We start from the raw sequence: 22,327 nt of genomic DNA, 5'->3' as shown, positions 1-22,327 counted from the left end.
ATACTGTGTTACTTACTGTATTTTGCCATGTATAATGTGCACCCACATTTTTGACCCAAACTTTCAGCAAAAAAAATCCTTTGTTTTTATTTTGTAATTCTATTATTTATTTATTTATATTTATACTTGCTTTTTTTGTATTATAAAAGAGTTTTAGCATTTGGTTTTGAACATATTATGGTGCAAGAAATTTTATGTAACAAATAATTACCAAACGCAAGAACAGATACAAGGTATTTCAGGTACTACGCATGTATAATGTGCATCCTTATTTTTCCCTCAAAACCTTGGGGCAAAAGTGCACTCTATGCACAGCAAATATGGGTATTTTGTCTCAGACTGTTTCAGTTTGACCATTGGGAGGTATTTCAGTTTGGCTCTTATGTTCCTTTCTTTGACATTCCTCTTTTTAAATTATATATGTATATATTTATTTATTTGTGCTTCCTTACTTTTTGGGTACTCTTAAGATGCTCTAGACTCATCTTAGGTTTTCTACTGCCCCAGTCCTAGAGTCGGTCGTATTTCCTAGGAGAATGTTATCAGAAAACAAGAGCTAAGTTCTCGATAGCCTTCTTGCTCTTGGGCCGTCACTCCTTTTAGGCCTCAGACAGTAGTGCTAGAGTATTGCAAGTGCAAGCGGACTGCACCTGCCTGTGCACTGTATCTGCAATTGCTTCTGTATCGCTTTGCATCTATTGTGAGCTGAATAGGCATTCATACTCATGTATCTGACTCTAATCCAGGACACATTGTTTCATTCTAGCCTCTCCTGTTCTTCCTCCTTGGAACCTTCAACTTTCCACCAGTGAGAAACCTGACTCCCATCACCTATCCATATATGTATTTGTTTAACCCCAGTATACATGCAGTGCAGTTTCAGAATTGTAAATCTGTATCACTGTTCCAGTTTAAATTTAACATACAGAGTGTTTACTTACTGTCCTTGATTTTCATACTCAAATTCAAAGATAGAACATGTTCTTGAGAAAAGGTAGTCTTGAGAAAAGACCTACTACTGGTCAAAACCAGGAGTTGGCAGAGTTTTTCTGAAAAGGCTCTGAGAGTAAGTATTTTAGGCTTTATAGCCCACAAATGGTCTCTCAGGATTTATCTTTGTGTGCCTGTCTGTATTTTATAATATTAACTTGGTTTACATTAATTTTTAAAATAAGACAAAAGGTGTGATATAGGCGCTCACATTTTTTGTTCAAGTTTGTTGGCATTATTTTCTTAGCTCATTTTTCCACTTTTTGATTCTGACATCCAACATATTAGCGATCAATCCTTGTTTTTTGCTAATGGCAAATTTGATAAATATGGAATAAGTTCTCCTTCAATTGATAACTGTCGAATGCGGCAAAAATCACACTTCGATATGCCATTAGAAGCCTTTCTTTGTTTTGACACTGATCTTTTAAACAACTTTTTGATTAAGTTACTCACCCATATGAGAATCCATTCATACTTATAACCAAGCTAAATTCTTCCATAACTTTTTGTCACGTCCATCTACATTTTTCCTGTGTCATCTGCCCAGAAATTTGTTGACTGTGTTGAGAATATGAAAGCACAGGAGGCTGTTTGCAGGCCATCTCCTCACCTGCAGTAGCAGATGTTCGGTCTGGCCGGTGTCCCGGAGACAGTGTTACGGTGAACGAGTGGGTGTCAGCCAAGCAAGCACTCACACGGGGACCCCATGGCCATGCAGCAGGGAAGGGAGAAGTCCTGAGTCCGGGAGTGAGCCTGAGGCTGGATGTCGTGGGTTTGGGTGCCCCTGGTGAGTTGCTCTGAAGGACTTAAGGTGCTGGGTGTGTTTGGCCTTGTTCTTGTTCCCCCGGGCACCTTAAAAAGACTGGTGTTAAATGTTTTCTTGATCTGCCGTCGTGAAAATCAGAGTTTAAGTGCTTTTCTTTCGTTGTTGCCCAGCCGCTGGGATGCATCTTCCATTTTTGGTATTTTGAAGTCTGCCTAATAACTTGTTTTGAACTTTTGCCCAGCAGCAGTATTAGATTTGCTGATCTCTAGTTTCCAGAGTCTTCCTTTGTCCCATTTAGTGAAAATCAGTGCCACCTTTTCTTGGATCCCGTCTGCTGGTGTTTTCTTTTTTCTCTACATTTCCTCACTGATTCTCACAAACGTAGGTTTGAGTGAGAATCCTTGAGATCAAACTCTTCCTTTGCATGTGTCCTCTATATAAGAGAAAATGTAGATGGAGGAGCATTTTTCATAAAATACTACTTTTTTGGTTACTTAGGTACTAAAGTGAAGGATTCTCTACCTTCTACGCACTTAACAGTGCATGTGGTGTGGTGTGAGAACTTGCATTTCTGACAAGGTCCTGTTCTCGTTAGAACAGGGGTACCTTGTTAGCGCGGTGGACCTGTTCTTAGGACGCACTTTAAGAACCAGCACACTTATTAGCTGTTCTCTCATGGATGGGCTTTAGCATTGTGGCCACTTTCTCACTATTGCCAATGAATGATGAATGGTTATCTTTGTACCACTGAGTGTTTCTCAAGAACAGATGGCCAGAAGTGAAGTGCTGTTGGTGCACACTTGAAAGTTCTGGCGTTGCCTAAGGGCCCTCTTTCAGTTACCCATTTGGTAGAATGCCGCGTGGCTTATCTCTGCGGGACAAGGAGGCAGCACGGCCACTTGCTTTGCTGTTTCTGTGTGACCTGAATGACGCCTTCCCAGGGCCCAGCCAGCGCCGGACTTGGGAAGGAGCGGTGATTGCTCTTCGATCAGGGTGCACCTTGTGGACTGGAGAGTTAGCAGAAAAGTTTGGGCTTTAGGCAGTTACTCAGTTAATGTGCTACAGTAGCTACATTTTAACTATATTCTTGGGGCCTGGTATTACTTATATAACTGAAATTCATGCATATCAGAACCACACAAAGCAAGGATTTCCTGTATTTGACAGGAAAAAATTAAAAAAAAAAATTCAATTGTACAACGTATAAAGAATTTCTTCATTGTAAAAATAAATTATATGTCTCTGATCTTTTGGTTTGCTGACAGATGAACAAGTTAATGATTAGTTTGAAGATTTATAAGGCAGCTGATTTGCTTTAATTTTGGGGATAATTTAGTCAACCCAATGTTCAGTCACAGCAACACAATTTCATATGCAGTAAGTATTGTTTTATTTTAATTTTTATTATTTTTGCTTTTTAAAAACATTTTGTTTGTGCTAGCATAGTTGTCCCCATTGCTCTCCCCTCCCCCTCCCCCAAGCCCTCCCCCACTCCCACAGGCAGTCCCCACGCTGTGGTCCATGTCCATGGCCACATACGTGATAAGTGTTATGTCAAGTGTTGTGTATTGATTCCATTCACTTTTGAGAAGAACTTTTGCAGTTTTTATTACCATGTGATGTGATTTTTGACAGTGTGTCAGTTGCTTGTGTCAAACGTTCACCCTTTCCAACTGGATGAATCTGCTGCTTTTCATCAGGTGTTTCTTGCACTAAAGCAATTGCTGTTTGACTTATGAATGTTAAAGCGCATTTCCCTTGCAGAAGTTCTTGCTGTGTTAATTCAGTACCTGATTGTTTTTAATGAATGCTTTAAAAATCACATTTATTCACATATAATTTCACATAGAGCGTAATCCATTCTTTTTAAGTCCTGTGGTTTTGAGAATTGTGTACAGTCATATCACCAACACCATAGTCAAATTATGGCCATTTTCATCATCGCTAAAAGCTCCTTGCAGCCGTTCTGCACTCAGGTCCTCCTCTTGACCCCCAGGCCACCGCTGTGCTGAGTTTGTCGTTGCCTCTACCGGTAGTTCCCCCCTTTTACCACTGTGTAGTGCTCCCTTCTATGAATGGATGATAGTTTATCTGCTCATCAGTTGACAGACATTGGGGTTACTTCCAGGTTTTAGATATTATGAATCAAGCTGCTATAAATACTTCTGTATAGGTTTTTTCCTGGATGTTTTAATTATCTTGGATAAATACTTAGAAGCGAGTTGCTGGGCTGTGTGGTGTGTGTGTGTTAACTGTAAGGAATTGCCAGGCCTTTACAAAGTGCTGTCTGTTTTGCTTTCTTAGGAGCAATGTATGAGTCTTAGTTCCTTCACATTCTTACCTGTACTTGACATTGTCAGTATTTCTCAATTTAGGCATTTTTTGGGGTGTGTAGTGACATGTAATTGGGTTTTAAATTCCTTAATTGTTAGTGATGTTGAGCTTATTTTTATATCCTTATTTGCTCTATATTTATCTTCTCTGGTGAAGTGTTTGTTCAAATTTTTTGCCCTTAAAATTGTTTTATTTCCCCTTGGGTTGGTTTATAAAGTTCTTTATAAGATGTGTGTACCACAAATATTTTCCCTCAGCCTTTGGCTTGCTTTTCATTTGCATAATAGTGTCTTCTGAAGAGCGGCTTTAATGTACTTTTAAATATTTCTCTTTGTCCTTACCCATTCTTTGTTTGTTAGTATATAAACCATCTTTTCATGGCATTTCTCTTTTCTTTAATGGTTTGTTGTTGTTCAAGTACAGTTGTCTCCATTTTCCTCCCACCCATCCTCTCCATCCCATGTGGAACCATAAATGACCCTGAGTAGCCACAGTAATTTTGGAAAAGAACGAAGTAGGAGGGATCACAATACCTGCCATCAAACTATGTTACAAGGCCACTGTAATCAAAACAGCCTGGTACTGGCCTAAGAACGGACACATAGGTCAATGGAACAGAATAGAGAGCCCAGAAATAAACCCAAGTCTCTGTGGTCAATTACTATTCAACAAAGGGGGAAGACACATAAAATGAAGTAAAAATAGCCTCTTCAACAAATAGTGTTGGGAGATCTGGATAGCTACATGCAAAAAAAAAAAAGGACATTTTTTTTAGATAAAAAGATTTTTACAAATATTTATGAAAGGAAAAATGACTTCCCCTAAATCCCATTTTGTAATATATAACTTGCATATCTATATTTTTCAATTACTAGGGAAAGTTGGGAAGTTATACTCTGGGAATTCATGTGTGTGACATGGGAGAAATGGAGAACTTCCACTTTTTTCTTTTACATGGTACTGCAAAACAGTGGGAGCTGCTTTCACAATTAAAATGATATACTTCAGAAAAGAGAAGACACTGTAAACAAAATTAAAAGATTAGAAACTACGAAAAAAGTTAAAATATGGAGGGTTAGGAACAGGGGAGTGGGAGAAGGGGAAGGGGGGAGAAAGTACAGAAAATAAGTAGCATAGACAGTAGATAGAAAATAGATGGGGGGCAAGAATAGTATGGGAAATATAGAATGTAAAGAACTTGAGACATGTGATCATAAATTAAAGGGGGGATGGTGGAGGAGGGGTGTGCAGGGTGGAGGGGAATGAAGGGAATAGAGCAACTGTAATGGCATAATCAATAAAATATATGTAAAAAAAAGTTAAAATACAAATTGAAAGTAATGGGTGACTGTTCATAACCCTAGAGTTTCTACAAGTCAATAAAGGGATATTTGAAAATTAAAACTAGTCAAAGTAAATGAATTAACAGACAGTAGAAGACATACAGCTGTAGGCCTGGCAATGATGAAAAAAATCTATGCTGTCCTGTGTGGGGCAGTGGCAGGGTGGGGTACCCATCTCTAAGCTTTTCCTCCCACCCGGGACAATTTGACAACATCTGTTAAGATGTAAGCTGTGAACTGTGATGATCGGGTTCAGAGAACTATGCATGTTCAGGCATTGTTGGTAGAAATGTAAATTGCACCAATTTGTGGAGGGTAGTTTGGCATCATCTTCCAAATTCCAGACACAGGTGCTCTGACCCAGTAACCCACATTTAGGAACTTCTCAGATGTACCCACCCATGGAAATGACAAGGAGTACATTTATTTATTGGAGCATTGAATGTAATACCAACTTTATGTTTTCTTGAATTTTATTTTTAGCACAAAAAAATGACAGTCTAAAAATACCCTTTTTTCCTTACAAACATTCACAGCTAAAGTCTTTGTCTTTTATGCTCTAGAACAGTGACTGGCGAATCATGACCAGAGAGTTGAGTCCAGTTGATGGCCCGTCGTTTTGTGTGGCAGTTGAACTAAGAACTTGACAGTTTTACAGGATTGTAAACCAAAGTGTAGCAAAGAATACATGGCAGGTGGTATATGGCCTGCAAAGCTTAAACTGTTTGCAGAGAATTTGCTGACCCCCTACTCTAGAGCCTCTTCACACCCCCCTGTGACTTTGCTTGTCTTGCCTGGTGACAGGCCAAATAGGTTCCTCTTGTATCTCACTGCCCTAAACCTGGTAGCTGGTGGAGTGAGCTGCGGCCTGAGGGGGTCCCAGGGGCTGGGTCTGAGAGTGACCCGAGGGGGTCCACCTCTGTGTGGTGGGTGCTGTGCTTCAGGGAGGCCATTCTGTTTGGTTTCTGACCTGCTGGTACATCTTTGGTTCGTCAACCCCGTGTCTTCTGCTGAACATGTGTCTCAGCTGCCCGCTGTGTCATGTTGTGACAACGGTCTCCACAAGGGCGGCCTTTCTCCTTTGAGACCCGGCTGCCCCAGGACTTCGTGGCTTGTGGCAGACTTTCCCACGAGGCTGTTGCATCCTTTTAAGGAAGTGTTTTTCTAATCACTCTGGTCCTTTTCTAATAGAAATTTCTGAATAGTTTCTACCTTTCAATTGCTCTTTCAGTTTCCAATTCTGATGTTTCTCCCTTCAGATAATCTGAAGGAGACCTCAGAGGGAAATTAGTAATAATAATCGCAACTCATTGTTTCATATGCTGTGGCTGGTACTGTTGTGTGCACCGTTTTCAGTCCTCACTCGGTCCTGTAAATGCTGTTCCTCCTGGTTTTTCAGTGGGGGAAACCAGGACCAGCGAAGTTGCACAGCTCGTGTGTGAACTGTCTCGGGAGCATCTCTGTATAGTCTGCTGTCTGGTCTAGTCCCCTGATTTTCCAGAAAAAAAAAATCCTTCCTCCTCAGGCCAGTGGCGCTGAGAAACTTGCTCACCATCATGCAGCTGGTTAGCAGCAGAGCAAGGGCTTGAATGCCTGGCGTCCGGAGTCACATTCCGGAGTGCTTTTCACGACATCAGGACACCTTGGCTCCTGAGCCGCAAGTGACAGCCCCGAGCAGCTGTGTTTATCTGCCTTGCATGTCTCAGCTTGTTTTGCTAGCAGGGCAAAAACTACTTAAAAGGATCCTCAGTCTTCACCTTTCCACCCCCCTCCACCTGCACTCACTCCCGCTCCCCCATGAGCAGCTTCACAGAGAGAATTGAGCAGTGTCCCTGAGCCTTCCTCTGGTGGCCGAGTGACACCCGAGACAGCACTCACATCCTCGAGACTCCAGTGCCTCCTCAGGACTGGCTTCCCCTCTCTTCTCTTTGATTAGAGTCTTAGTTGTTTAGGCAGGAATTTGAGGAGCAGATGCTATGCCCCTTGAACAAGCCCTTTAATTCTCCTTCGTGCTGCATCTAATAGCTCTTAATCCCGTCCTTTTAACTCTGGCCGGCCGAAGTGGGGCCCGGGAATGGCGAGCTCCCTGCCGAGCCTTTCATTTTAACGTTGGCAAAGAGAGCCTTTGAAAAGCAGTGAGGTGAGGGAAACGCTGCATCTTCCTAGAATGCAAAGGCAGCAAGGGGAATGCTAGTGTGGGTCACCGAGATTTTGGGTTTCCTTCCAAATGTGAGTGGAGCAGTTCGGTGGAGCAAATAGAGAAATGGGGCTGTTGACTTTTTTTTACTACCATGTTGTCTTAAATTTCAGGGTTTTTTTTTTTAGATTTTTCCTTCCCTTTTGGAAATTAAAATGATATACCAGACAAAAAAGTGATAGTATCACTGAAGTGAAAAGATCACTTATAGTATTTGATCTTTTATAGTTAGTTAGTGAAGAAAATGAAGACTTCCCCCAATGGGAGTACTACAAACAAAAATATACCTGTGAACTAACTGGTTTGTTCTCCTCTGCTTTATAAGACCTTGATTTAGCAATCTGAACTATTTAATTATCAAAGATTTGTTTGTTTATATATAAAAAATACTGGACTAAGCAGCCTCTAATTTTCTCAGCTCCTAATTAATTGCTTGAAATTTGGTGTATCAGTTAGTGTCTGCATAGGAGAGAGAAGTCACACAGTAATTGAAACAGGGGACTTTGGTAATAAAGAATTCCCAGCTGTAACAAATAATGAGGGACTGGCTCCTAAAACATAAAGAACACTCTACAGATTTTTGGAACTGCAGATAAAAGGAGCAGCCAGTACCCTAGTGCAGGTATAGAGCATCCAAGGGAGAGGCTTCCATTGGGCCCCCCCTCCCACCGACCTCATCCGAGAGGGCAAGGTTGTGTCTCACTGAAGGATAAGGAAGTAGCTGTGCTGTTATGACAGTAGAACTTGCCAGAAACCTGTTTCACCAGGGTCCCTCTGCTGCAAAAGCACGGGGAGGTGCTGGGTGAGGCCCCTGGTGTCTCCAGCTGCAGGCAGTGCACTTCAGTAGCCTGGCAGTGAGCAGAGAAGCGGCACAGCCGCAGCAGCCAGGCCCTGGAGAGGCCGTGTGCCGTGCAGGAACCCACCAGGAGGAGTGCACAGCCCTGGCAGAGAAACACTGGATCTGCAGTTTCCTCCACCCACAAAACAACTTCATGCCCATTGGCAAAGGACAAACATTCATAGGGCCCAAATCCATTTCTGCAGAGCAGGCCTTGAAGGTTGAATTTGGAGCTGAGAGGCAGAATTTGGGTGGCTGGAACATTGGATCAAGCATTTAATTTGATATTATATAGACTCACGTTTAAATTTGGGACCCTGGTCAGAATTTTGCTGAGGACCTCATTCCATCCCAGTATCTCAGGAAGGCGGCCAGAGAGGCCCTTGCTAGTTAGGATGGCAGGGCCCAGGCAGTATCCCCACTTCAGCCTTTCTGGGTCGCTCTTTCACGAATGTCTGGTGTGGGAGCTTCAGTTTCTCACCTGGACCCTTTCTGACCTTGGGCCTTGTGGTGAAGTTCTTCACATTGCCACTCATCCTGACCTCAGAGCCGACACAGACCTTGTTTGAGTTATCTTTGCTGATAGAGGCAGGACTGTGAATCAGTACACTAAGAATGACTTTCTGAAGAGTAAATATTCCAAAAACTATCAGCTAGGATTTCAGCATTTGAAGAGAAGTTGTCAGTATAAATTTTCAACAGCAGTTTCTAGTTGGTCGTGGCTGTGCAGAAAGGCAGTGTCGTTGGTAAGCATCTGATTTGGCTTTGGTAACTAGCCAGGAAGAGCGATATTATTGGGATAAGACCTAGCCAGACACATAAATTCTAATTTTTCATATTTGTTCTGTTTCTAGAAAACGAAAGTATTTTCTGAAATACCCATTTGTTTCCCAGCCTTGAAATTATAGATTTAGAAAGTAAATTGGACTAAATAGTCTAACATTTTGTTAAAATTGTCTTATTGCTGGAGTTTATTTTATTTTGAGATTGGCCTCTTAGGATAAATCATAAAGGAAGCTATGAAGACAGAGGTTCATTTTTATTTTTGATAGAGAAACTTTATGTTTGGGACTTTGATTATTAAGTTGGTTCTTCATAATAATTCCTTATGGATTTGTTATTAATATCTATTTAAGCTACATAATTTCTTGCTTCCCATTCATAGTGATTTGGGGATTTCTTTTTGAGAGCATGGTACCTGTGATAACATACTTCTGAGACTGCCCTGCTGTGATGGTGTACCATGCCATCTATGAAAAATGTTATATATTAGTTTTTTAGCAAAGTGAATGAGAAATTTTTACCTAAGGAGTTTACTTCAATCGTCTCCTTAAATTTGTGACCGAAAGTCACATTTAGGGTTTACATAGTGACTTCTTTAGTACTGGTAGTATTGTTGTCCAAATGGAATTCTATGCATTTCATTAAGTTTTTTTTTTTGTTTGTTTTAAATCAGCATTTTATTTAACTGAGTGTTTCACTTTTTCATCTGTTTTACGAGGCAGTGAGAATCTCCCATTGTTCCAAAGTTGAGATTGTTTTATTTTTATTTCATACTCTTAACAGCTAGACGGCTCTCTGCACTAGCCAGTACTCATATCTATGACTGTTTAAAGTAAAATTAAGTAAAATTAAAAGTTAAGCTGGCTAGTGGCTGCTGTGGTGGATGGCACAGGTGTGGGGCGCTCCATCATCACAGAATGTTTTGGGGGACGGTGCTGGGCCGCAGAGCATACGGAGGTGACGGAGTCACACACAACGTGGGGAGAGAGTAGGTGTACAGTTGTGAGTACGTGAAACAGAGTTTGTTCTTACCTTGTCGTTAATTGGTTACTGTGTCTTCCGTGGGAACGGTGCTGAGCCTGCTTTCGCCCCGCCCTGCGCTGCGGTAGTTGGCGTGCGGCTTTCTTCCTGTCTGAGGGACGGCTCTGTCATTTTACAGTCCCAGTAAGAGCTTTCCAGGCTCTGTGAGGGTTTTATAATTTACTCTTTCCGGTTAAAGTAATGTATATTTTATTTTGCCCTAACAACTGTGTATGTATATTTTTCAAACTATACCTACTTCTGCCACACGGAGATGACCTCTATTAACATCACAGTATTTGCCCTCTATTTTAACTTTTTTTTTATTGATTATGCCATTACATTTGTTCTATTTCCCCTCCTCCATTCCCCTCCACCCTGCACACCCCTCCCCCACCGTCCTCCCCCCTTTAGTTCATGAACACGTGTCTCAAGTTCTTTAGATTCTATATTTCCCCTACTATTCTTGCCCTCCCCCCTATCTATTTTCTACCTACCATGTATGCGTTTTATGTTCTGTACCTTCTTCCCCCTTCTCCTTCTCCCACTCCCCTGTTGCTAACCCTCCATGTGATCTTCATTTCTATGGTTCACTCCTGATCTAGCTGTCCTATTAATTTGCTTTTGTTTTAGGTGTGGTTGTTAATAACTGTGAGTTTGCTGTTCTTTCACCGTTCATCTTTTTTATCTTCTTTTTCTTAGATAAGTCCCTTTAACATTTCATATAGTAAGGGCATGGTGATGATGAACTCCTTGAATTTGATCTTACCTGAGAAGCACTTTATCTGTCCTATTCTAAATGAAAGCTTTGCTGGATAGATCAACCTTGGATGTAGGTCTTTGGTTTTCATGACTTGGAATACTTCTTTCCAGCCCCTTCTTGCCTGAAAGGTCTCTTTTGAGAAATCTGCTGACAGTCTGATGGGCACTCCTTTGTAGGTGACTGTCCCCTTATCTCTTGCTGCTTCTAAAATTCTCTTTCAATCTTGGCTGATGTAATTATGATGTGCCTTGGTGTGTTCCTTCTTGGGTCCAACTTCTTTGGGACTCTTTGAGCTTCCTGGATTTCCTGGAAATCTATTTCCTTTGCCAGATTAGGGAAATTCTCCTTTATTATTTGTTCAAATAAGGTTCCCACTCGTGACTGTTCCTCTTTCCCTTTTGTTACCCCTATAATTCGGATGTTGGAGTGTTTAAAGATGTCCTGGAGGTTCCTAAGCCTCTCCTCATTTTTTTGAATTCTTGTTTCTTCATCCTTTTCTGTTTGGTCATTTTTTTCTTCCTTCTGGTCCACTCCCTTGATTTGAGTCCCCGTCTCCTTTCCATTACTATTGGTTTCCTGTGCATTTCCCTTCATTTCAATTAGTTTAGCCTTCATATGTTCCTCTCATTTGTGACTAAAATCAACCAGTTCTGTGAGCATTCTGATCACCAGTGTTTTGGACTGTGCATCTGAAAGTTTGACTATTTCTTGGTCGCTTAGAAGTTATTGGCTCTGGGGCTCTGAGTTGTTCTTGAGCCATGTTTTGGTCTGTTGGTGCCTGTTATGTACGAGGAGAGGCGCCTTGGTGTTTACCAGGGCAGGGCCACCCAGGTCGCAGGTTTGTGACGCTGTGTGTGGGGGCGGGGTCAGAGAGGGACAGTGGCGGTCCTCTCCTCTCGCCCAGTCCGCCTCACCGCTCGCCCCCGCCCGCTTATCTGAGCGCAAATGTGCGAGTCTGCTGCCCTGTGCCAGTCGCTGGGGCCTGCGCGATCTATCTCAACGCTGGCCTCTTCACTGGTTTATCTGCGTGCAAATGCGTGACTGACCGCAGACAGCCAGCAGCTCCTCTTTTCTGGGTTCTGCCCGTAGCTAGCCCACACCTGGGATCCGTGCCCTCGGCTGCCTGTGCACCGCCCGGATCTTTTTTGCCCGACTGGCTCCGCTTCTGGTCTCGCCCCTCTAACCGGTTTAGCTGAGTGGTCCGTTGTTTCCGGACTCCGTATTCGATTTTCTGTGTGGTTTGGTTGTGTTTATTGTTGTTAAAACTTTGTTGTTTTTAGATTTGGTTGTGCGAGGATGAAAAGTGTTCCCACCTATGCCTCCATCTTGGCGGAAGTCCAGGATTTGCCCTCTAGTTTTTTTATACTCATGCATGTAAATTATTTCACAAAATTAGGACCATCCTGTACATACTGTTTTGTAACCTCCTATTTAATGTTTATACATGTGTTGGAGATACAGGTAGAGTTTTTCTAAAATTTATATCCACTTGACAAATGGAGAGCCCATCCTCTGTGCCAGCCATTGTCTCAGGCACAGAGCACGGTGCAGTGCCACCGGCCGTCATGGGGCTTTGGTGCCAGCCAGAGAAGGCTGACCGCGCACGGGCCTGTGTACTAGCAGGTGGTGGTCAGCGCTGGGGGAAGTGACAAACCAGAGAAGGCGAGTTGCACAGCTCCATCCTCAGAAATGCTTGAGTACTGCCGCCTCCCTTTATGTGATTTTTAAAAATGAAATTTACTGGGGTGACCTTGGTTGATGACATTTTATGAATTCCAGGTTACAGTTATAATATTGATACAACGTTTGTCTGTTTGTGTGCTTGTCATCCGAAGTCTAGTCTCCGTCATCACCTTGTTTCTGACCCTTCCCCTCTTCGTCCCCCCCCCCACTCCCTTCCCCTCTAGTAACCACCATTTGGTTGTCGGTGTGGGTGAGTTTGTTTGTTTGTTCATTTGGTGCCTTTGTTTTATGTCCCACACGGGTGAGATTGTACTGGAGGACCTTTGTCATTTCGTACTTCTGTGGGTTTCCTTCTGTCTCCGTAATGGTATGTGACTCTGACATGTGGCCCTAGCTGGGATGGGGACCGGATCTGTCCCCAAAGCATCCTGTTGGTAGGCTGGCCTCAAGCCTGTAGAGAAGTCTTGTGGTGTGTACCTCCTGACTGGGGTCCCTCACTGTCTGTTACTGTAGAAGAGGCCATGAATTGATTGGATGTTACATCCATCTTGCTTCCCTGGAATTAATCTTACTTGATTGTGATATATCTTTCTTTAAATATATTGCTGGATTCAATTTGGTGATATTTTGTTGGGAACTTTTGCATGTATGTTCATGAAAGATAATGGCTTGTTATGTTTCTTATTACGATGTCCTTGTCTGTCCTTATAAAAAATGTATAAATCACTCCTACTATTTTTGTTTTCTGGAGGTCTTTGGATATAGTTTGCTGGGGGGGGGGTTTCTAGCTTTTTGAAATGGATGCTGAGATAATCGGTTAAAACTCTTTTGTTAATACATGTATTTAGTCATGTAAATTTTCTTCTAAATATGGCTTTGGCTGCATGCCACAATTTCTAAACCATTCTATTTTCATGATCACCCAATTAAAAACATTTTTTAATTTTTCTGTGTGTGTGTGTTGTTTTTTTTTTTTGGCTGAGGCATTATTTACAAGTGTATTGCTTGATTTTCAAACATTTGGTAGTTTTGAATCATTTTTAAAAATTGCTTTCTAATTTAATCCCACTAGAATTAGAGGGCATAATCTATGTGAGTTAAGCTTTTGGCATTTGTTTGGACTTGATTTACAGACCAGTAAAAACCAGTTTTTAAAAAACATTTTTTATACATTTGAATGTATTTCACTGTTGGTACAACATGTGTAAATTAGCCAAGTTTATTAATTATATTGTTCAAATGTCTCTCCTTACTGATTTTTTAAAAAAGATTTTATTTATTTATTTTTAGAGAGGGGAAGGGAGGCAGAAAGAGAGGGAGAGAAACATCAGTGTGTGGTTGCCTCTCACATGCCTTCTCCTGGGGACCTGGCCTGCAACCCAGGCTTATGCCCTGTGTTGGGAATCGAGCTGGTGACTGTGGTTCACAGGCCGGCGCCCACTCCACTGAGCCACACCAGCCAGGGCTCCTTACTGACTTTCTAATTTGCTTGCTGTATTGGTTACTGGGAAAGAGATGTTAAAATTCTCCCAGTGTGACCGTGGATTTTGCATGTTTCTTCTTTTTTGTTTTGTCTTTTTTTTCTTTATGTATACCATTAGGTGCAAGTATGTTTATAATACCTTGCACCTTAGGTATGATAAAGAGGCTGATGGATTGAGCCTTTTATCATTATGAAATATTCTTTTTATCTCCAGTAAATATTCCTTGCTTTTTAAAGACTACTTTTTAGTAGCCTGACAGTAACCTGCAATAGTAAGGTATACCAGCTTTCTTTTCGTCAGTATTTGTGAACTATGTTTTTACATTCTGTTAGTTTCACAGTGCTTATCTATATATAAAGTATCTCTTCTAAGTGAAAAAGTTTTTATTCATTCTTACATAATTTTAATTGGAATATTTAATTTAATTATGCTTAATGTAATTGCTGGTAAGTTTGAACATGAGTAACTCATATTCATTGTTTCCTGTTTGTCCAGCCTATTTTATTTCCCTGCTATCCTTTTTTTGCATGAATTAATTTTAATATGATATATTCTCCTCTTTGTTAGCTTGTTATTGTCTCTTACTATTCTTTTAGTTTACCCTGAAGATTATAACATATTCCAATAATAGACTTAGAGTCTATTTAAAATTAGTACTTTTACCTGTGCAGTGACTCTTTACAGTCAGTGCAAAACCCTGGAACCTTTACAATATGTAACCACATTTATTCCCTCTTACATGTTTGTGGTGTTTTCTGTATTTCAGTTTTATACGTGTGTATATATGCACTTAAAATTCCATGAGATAGATGTTAGTGTTGTTTTACGCGATCAATATTCATTGACATTTACTTGTATAGTGTTCCTTTCTGTTCTTCATACCACACTGTGTCTATGCTTTTATCTGGGGTCATTTTTTTTTCTTCCTGAAGAATTCTTGGCAGCAGTACAGTTGGCTGCTGATAAGTATATTTCGTTTATAGTTTGTGAAAACATTTATTTTTCCTTTATATTTAGTGATTCTGTAATTCTATCTAGGCAGTTATTTTTATTCAGAACTTTGAAGTTACCATTTCATTGTCTTCTGGTTTTTGTTTCTTCTCTCAAGTTTATTTTTACTCTTTTGAAGGAACTTTATTTTTCCTACTTTGGCTGTTTTTAAGGTTTTATTTTTGTCTTTGACGTTTAGCAATTTTATTCTGATGTGCCTGGCTGTGGTTTCCTGCTACCCTTTGGGGTTTATAGTACTTATTGAACCTCTGGGTTAGTGTCTTTTATCATTTTTCCAAATTTTTTGACAGTCACATTTTTTTCTCTCCTTCTATTCTGCAATTCTGATATGAGACCTTTGCACCATCTTGTATGTAGTTTTTCCTGCATTTCCACTTTTTTGTCATTATGCTTCAGCCTAAAAATGATCTTGTGACCATGAATGCTCTGCTGTTAAACCCACCTACTAGTTCTACATTTTAGTTGTATTTTTCGTTCTAGAGTTTCTGCATATTTTTTAAAGATTTTATTTATTTATCTTTAGAGGGGAAGGGAAGGAAAGAGGGAGAGAAATATCAATGTATGGATGCCTCTCGAGTGTCCCCTGATGGGAACTGGCCTGCAACCCAGACATGTGCCCTGACTGGGAATCGAAACAAGATCCTTTGATTCGCAGGCCCGTGCTCAATCCACTGAGCTACACCAGCCAGGGAAAGTTTCTGCATATTTTTATGACTTTCAGTACTATGCATAAATTTTCTGCCATGGCATTTAATTTCTTATAGTTATTTTAAGTTCCATAGCTCATAAGTTCAAAATCTCTTCTCCCAATTTCTGTGAACTTGGATATATTTTTTTCTTTTCACTATCCTCTAACTGAAACTTAGTATTTCCTTTAATTATGAAAGTAGAAGTCACAGTTGTACCTGCAAATGGCAGATGCTTTTCTATCACATTAGCCTTGTAACAGATATATTGAAATGTGTATGTATTGTATGCGCATCACTGCTTTGAAATTATAGTAGTTATTAAACCTGCCTCTAGGCATAGTTACTTGATACATTAGTACGGAAATTCAGATATTATGTCACAGATTAAAAAAAATATTTTTATAGCCCTGGCTGGTGTGGCTCAGTGGCAGCCTGTAAACCAAAGGGTCACTCGTTTGATTCCCAGTCAGGGCACATGCCTGGGTTGCAGGCCAGGTCCCCATTTGTGGGCATGTGAGAGGCAACTATACATTGATGTTTCTCTTCCTCTGTTTCTCCCTCCTTTCCCCTTTCTAGAAACAAATAAATAAAATCTTAAAAAATATATATATTTTAGTTAGTTCTTTATAATGGATTTCTACTCTATGCCTAATGTATTTTTAAACGTGTTTTAAAAACATAATAAGAAGGGGTCCGCAGACTTCAGAGTACAAAATGGTGTTACAGTGCAGGTCACATTACATCATTCCGCATGCACAACGCTCCAGTGGTTTCCTCGAGTTTCTGGGAGAGAGGAGAAGCCACAGTCCTCTTGGTGGCTTGCATGGCTCTCTGGGACCTGCCACCTCACTCGCTGCATCTGACCACATCTCCACCTCCTGTTCTCTTTGCTCACGCTGCGACAGCCGTGCTGGGAAGATGCCAGGTCCTTTGAGCAGCTCTTCCGTCTTCTTGGAACACTCTTCTTCAGAATAGCTCCCTTGCCTACTCCCTCACTCCCTCACCTGCTGAATCAGTCTTGAGCACTCTTCTTAAAGTTTTTGTCCCTGCCCCTGGGTGCACACTATCTGCTTTCCCTAATCTGTTTTCCTCCATAATTTATTATAGTTTTTCCTATTATATGCTTAACTCTTTCACTAGTTCAGTGTTGATTTTGGTGGGGAGGTAGGTTCTCTGGGGGCCTGTGTTGGACCTTCATTAGCAGCAACAGTGAGGTCTACCCTGGAATTGGTCTTGGTCCCCTGTGTAATTTGTATTCTTTCTACCACCGCTGTTTCATTTTTAAGCCTGTCGCATTCACTGTGGGGTAGATGGTGCCAAAAGCTTTGCCAGCTGCGTGGCTTGGCGGTTTTTACCTCTTCTGAGGCTGCCGCCCTCTGGGGTTTTAACAAGTGATGCAGAGAGCGTCATACTCCGTGTCCACAGTCACACGTTTGTCCATGTGCGTCTTCCCAACATCTCCTCGTCTCTGTTTCTTTTTGTAGTTGAACCAATCAAACAATTTATTCAAATAAGATTAAAGTGCTCCAAATATAGTTCTTACATTTTCAGTGAAAAGATTCAGAGGATACACACACAATTCTAATTTACTCCCACCTAGTTTTTTAAAAATGTGATCTTTATTGTCTTTTTCCATTACCATTTAGTCCCTTTACACCCAGCTCCTCACTAGCAGTCACTGCACTGTTGTCTGTGTCCATACGTGCTTTTTCCTTTTTGCTCAGTCCCCTCACCCTCTTCATCTTTTCTAGGGTTTCTCTCTCATTTTCTGGAGAGCATGCTTCTTGTCATGTATCTGGTACTTCTTGCTGACCTCATTCAGTTAATATGATGTCATGGATATCATGGACCAGAATGAATTTCTTTGGATTGTCCACATGGTCCTGGTCCCTTGGGACTGTACTAAGTCAAAGCACCAGGAAACTAACAGCCCTGTTCCAAGCATCACATGTGAAAGTCAGTGGCTTTTGGTTCTCCTGCCTAATACAAGTAGAGAGACACACTTTTCCAGAGCAGTGACTGCACACTGCTCAGCTGACAGAGACCGGTAACCCTGACTTTTTATCCTGCCAAAGAGGACCTCTGGCTTTCGCAGGGTCGTCTTTAACTGGGGATTAATCATCCTCAGCCTTTCACTGTCTTTATTGTATTGACTGCCCCAAGCAATAGCTATCTCACTTTATAATTGTTTTAATTACTGCTTTCCTCTATCTCTCAAGAGCTTGAAAATCTGTACCCTCCAGTGCCTTCCATTTCACCAACAAAATCTAGCAATGACCGTTGCATTGCTGCAGCATGTCAGAATTGTGTACCGTGAGTGCTGATGTCTTATTGCTAGCCAGTCAGTGATCGATATGGCCCCAAAAATCTCGTTTGGGAGCCAATTTCACAGGACCACTGTTGATACCAACTCTGTCAGGTCAGGTTCCCCAGAACACACTTTGAAACTTCAGGAATTGCATGCAGGAGATTTGTTGAGGGGGGCTTCTGGGATCAACCCCCATGAGAGAAGGTAAAAGGGAAACAGCATTAAGAAGATGGAGAAATTGAATTGCCATGCAATTGCAAGAGCAGCCTCAGTGACTCTTACAGGGCGAGTGGAAGCTAGAGTAACCCTCCCAAGATATACCCCATTGAAACAGAGGGCTGGATCATTTTACTGCCTGTCAACCAGCCATTGATTGTGGGCTGCTTTGGGTGAGGGGGTTCTCTGCAACTTAGGGAAGTTCCTGAGGGTTCAGTTATTAGCCATCCGTGGGCCAAATCCTGGAAGCTGGGGTAATGAGTACTGCGGTCCTGAAGGGGTAGATCTGGGTGGCACACCACAGCATTCCACACAGCCACAATGGCCAGATCAGTTTTCGTGGAGTGGTGCGGGTGGAAAGGATACTCTAGTGCTGGGGGTAAAGGAGATGAAAACTTGTTCAGACACCTTGCCTCTGGAGGGGCGGACAGAGAGGAAAGAAGTTCTCAAGGAGTCGGGAGAAGATGGGACCCAGCATGAAGCTGGTAGATTTTCCTCATGCAGGAAGTGGTTCGTTTCCAATACAGTAATCAAAGAGAAGGAAGAAGAGAGTTTAGATGTGAGTAACTTGATAGCATTAGTGGGAGGAAGTTGAGGCAGTTCTTATTTGTTCCTTCTGGGGAAGAGCAGGGAGAATCAACAGCTGGCTTTCCCCACTAGAGGGAATCGCCACCCCTTTCCTGCTGGAATAGCAAGGTTGTGTCCAGGACAATTTATTTCTCATCCGTGGCAGATGAGAGGAATTCTGTGGGATGGGGTTCCTCCCACGGAGGGGGAGTTGGTTGGGTTAAAGATTTAAAGTAAGTAAAGAAGATTTTAATAGATTGCTGAGGAGAGTGGGAAGGAAGAACTAACAGGATGGCCATTGGCGGCGAGGGCACATTTGAGGTCGTCATTCTGATCTTGTAGAACCGCCCATTTGTGCAATTGGGTGACTTTCTCCGGCTGTGCTTAATGTGGTTAAAGTATAAACACTATGTTCAGTGTCTTACAAGGCTGTTTTCTTTGTCTTTGCATAGCCATCAGATCAAGTCATTACAGTATAGTAATACAGGAGACATGATTCTTGTTGTGTCTGGAAGCTCTCAAGCCAAAGTGATTGACAGAGATGGTTTTGAAGTAATGGAATGTATAAAAGGAGACCAGTACATTGTGGACATGGCCAACACCAAGGTAAGCATTAAGTAGATTATTTTGGTGAATTTAATTAATTCAGCACACACTTATTAACAGTTTGAGTTTTCATAATTCACGGCAGAAGTTAGTACCTTGTTTTAAATAATTTATTATTTCTCACAATCTTGTGGATTGAATAGGAAATTCTTTTTCTTTTCTTCTTTTTTTAAAAAAATATTTTATTTATTTATTTTTTGAGAGAAGGGAAGGAGAAAGAGGGGAGAGAAATATCAATGTATGGTTGCCTCTCATTTGTCCCCTGCTAGGAATTGGCCTGCAATCCAGACATCTGCCCTGAATGGGAATCGAACCTCGATACTCTGGTTCACAGGCCCGCGCTCAATCCACTGAGCTACGCCAGCTGGGGCTCTTTTTAAAGATTTTATTTATTTATTTTTTTTAAGGAGAGGGGGGAAGGGAAGGAGAAAGGGAGAGAAACATCAGTGTGTGAGAGATACATTGATTGGTTACCTCTTGTACACCCCCAACTGAGGGCCTGGCCTGCAGCCCAGGCATGTGCCCTGAATTGGAGTCAAGTCAGAGAGCTTTTGGTACGCAGGCAGGTGCTCAGTCCACTGAGTCACAACAGCAGGGGCTGATCAGGAAATTCTTATGCTTCGTGTAGTGTCGCCTTGGGCACTAGGATGGTTATACAGTCCAAAGTGGCTGCACTCAGGTGGGTTTACGGTAGGTACTTTACCCCGTGGCATCTTTTTCTCTCTGGCTGTGGTTAAGTATAACTCTTCTTCTCTTTCCTCCCCCTTGCTTTTCACATGTCTGGTTGGGGGTTTTTCATAGTGTGGTAGACTTAGTGGGGTTTGACTTCTTGCTTGATGCCTGAGTTCCATGAAGGGTGACATGGAGACTTCAGGTTTCTTAAGGTCTGGCTTCAAGTCTTATGTAACATGATAGGGACAGTCCAAGTTTGGGGAGGAAGGAGAGAGACGCCATCATCTGATGTGTAAATGACAAGATCTTGTTTAAAGTGTCCCACGGGCTGGGAGATACAGTTGGAGCCAGCGTTGGACACACAGTTGCCCACAGACCGCCTGTGGGTGAGGCTTTAGGACAAGGAGGAATGAGGGGCTCATCAACCGTTTTTATATGACTACTTTTAGTAGGGTGCTGGTGTTTTAAAATTAATGTATAGTTCTATTAAGTATCAATTAGCTATTGCCACAATAATGCTGTAAAACTTAATGGCTTATTTATAATTGCTGACATATATGTGGGCTGGGTTTGGCTTTAAGCTGCAGCTGGAGTCCAGGTCTGGCCTCTGTGTCTCTGTTCCTGCTGATGTCAGAGGACTGTGTGAGGCATGTTTTTCTCACGGTGATGGGAGAAACACGGGAAGGGAACCCCAACTCTGGGTGCACATTTCAAGCCTTTGCTCATATCATTTCTCTGGACATTCCATTGGCCAAAGCAAATCACATGACCGTGTGTAACACCAATACAGCAGAGAAATATGTCTGGTCTCTATCGAGAGGAATCATAGCATCACTTGTCAAAGGTTGTGGATCCAGGGAGAGTTGATGGATTGGGGACAAGAGTGTAATCTACCACAGATACATTAAAAAAGGTCAGTGGATATGATTGGTGCAGAATTTTGAGCCTTCATTTTAATTCTGGTTTTTACACTTTCCCCCGTTTAGTACCTTTTCTTTTCTTTCTTTTTTTTTTAAAGAACACATTTTTTTTAAAGATTTTATTTATTTATCTTTAGAGGGGAAGGGAGGGAGAGAAAGAGAGAAACATCAATGTATGGTTGCCTTTCGTGCGTCCCCTGCTGGGAACTGGCCTGCAGGGCACTGACCTACAACCCTGGCATGTGCCCTGACTGGGAATCGAACTGCGATTGTCTGGTTCGCAGGCCTATGCTCAATCCACTGAGCTACACCAGCCAGGGCCCAGTTTAGTACCTTTTCTAATACACTAATCCTCGTGGTTTGTGCCTATATCAAAATATTTTATGGGAGTTGATCGTCTAAGAAAATACAGTTTATTCTCTTTATTCCTGATTTCTGTATTTGCAGACTTGCTTCCTAAAATTATTTTGTAATCCCAAAGTCAGTACTCACAGCATTTTCATGGTAATTGGCAGACAGGCACTTGCAGAGAACAACAAAAAAGAATTTGAACAGGGTCCCATACTGTAATCAAGTGTCTGCTTTGTGGTCTGTTTAATGCTGTTTTTCTTATCTTTGTGCTTTTTGTTGGGGACTTTGTAGTTTAAAATGGCCCCTAAGTGCATGCTGCAGTTCTCTAGTCCTGTTTAGTGTTTCTTAGTGCAAGGGATCCGCGATGTGCCTTACAGAGAGAATGCACGTGTCAGATAATCGTTGCTCAGAAATGAGTTACAGTGTTGTCGACTTTGAGTTCAATGTTAATGAATCAAACATATATGACGTAAGGTGTCCTGAAACACAAACATACATAAAACACAGTTTTGTATTCATCATTTGATGAGTATACAACCAGGAACCTGGTCTTATATTCGATAATTCAGTGTTTGCAGGACTTCGAAGGCCATAGCTGCTGTGAGTAGTGAGAACTGACTGACTTACTCAGGTGCTCTAGTTGAGCTGCTAGAATGAAGTGGTACAGTACGTTTCAAACTGCCCTCTGTTGAACCCTTGAAGTGCCTCTCACTCCGAATGAGGACCACAGTCTGATGCCTTTTCTTTTGTTTGTTGACTAACTGTTTTTTTTGAGAGTTAAGT

General features: G+C 41.7%; 1 protein-coding gene across 2 annotated transcripts in view; it reads left to right on the top strand.

Annotated features, from left to right (window-relative positions):
• WDR70 (WD repeat domain 70) overlaps positions 1-22,327 on the top strand; it is a 235,032-nt gene that overhangs the window by 51,440 nt on the left and 161,265 nt on the right. For both annotated transcript variants that reach the window (XM_053657359.1, XM_053657358.1), the window contains exon 8: positions 19,448-19,601. In XM_053657359.1, the coding sequence (XP_053513334.1) occupies positions 19,448-19,601 (154 nt within the window). The remainder of the gene's footprint in view (positions 1-19,447; positions 19,602-22,327) is intronic.

This window comes from Artibeus jamaicensis, unplaced genomic scaffold (assembly GCF_021234435.1).
Source record: "Artibeus jamaicensis isolate MK-2021 breed Jamaican fruit bat unplaced genomic scaffold, CSHL_Jam_final scaffold_369, whole genome shotgun sequence".
NCBI classification, from domain to species: domain Eukaryota; kingdom Metazoa; phylum Chordata; class Mammalia; order Chiroptera; family Phyllostomidae; genus Artibeus; species Artibeus jamaicensis.
This window is presented reverse-complemented; position numbering and strand designations above follow the sequence as displayed.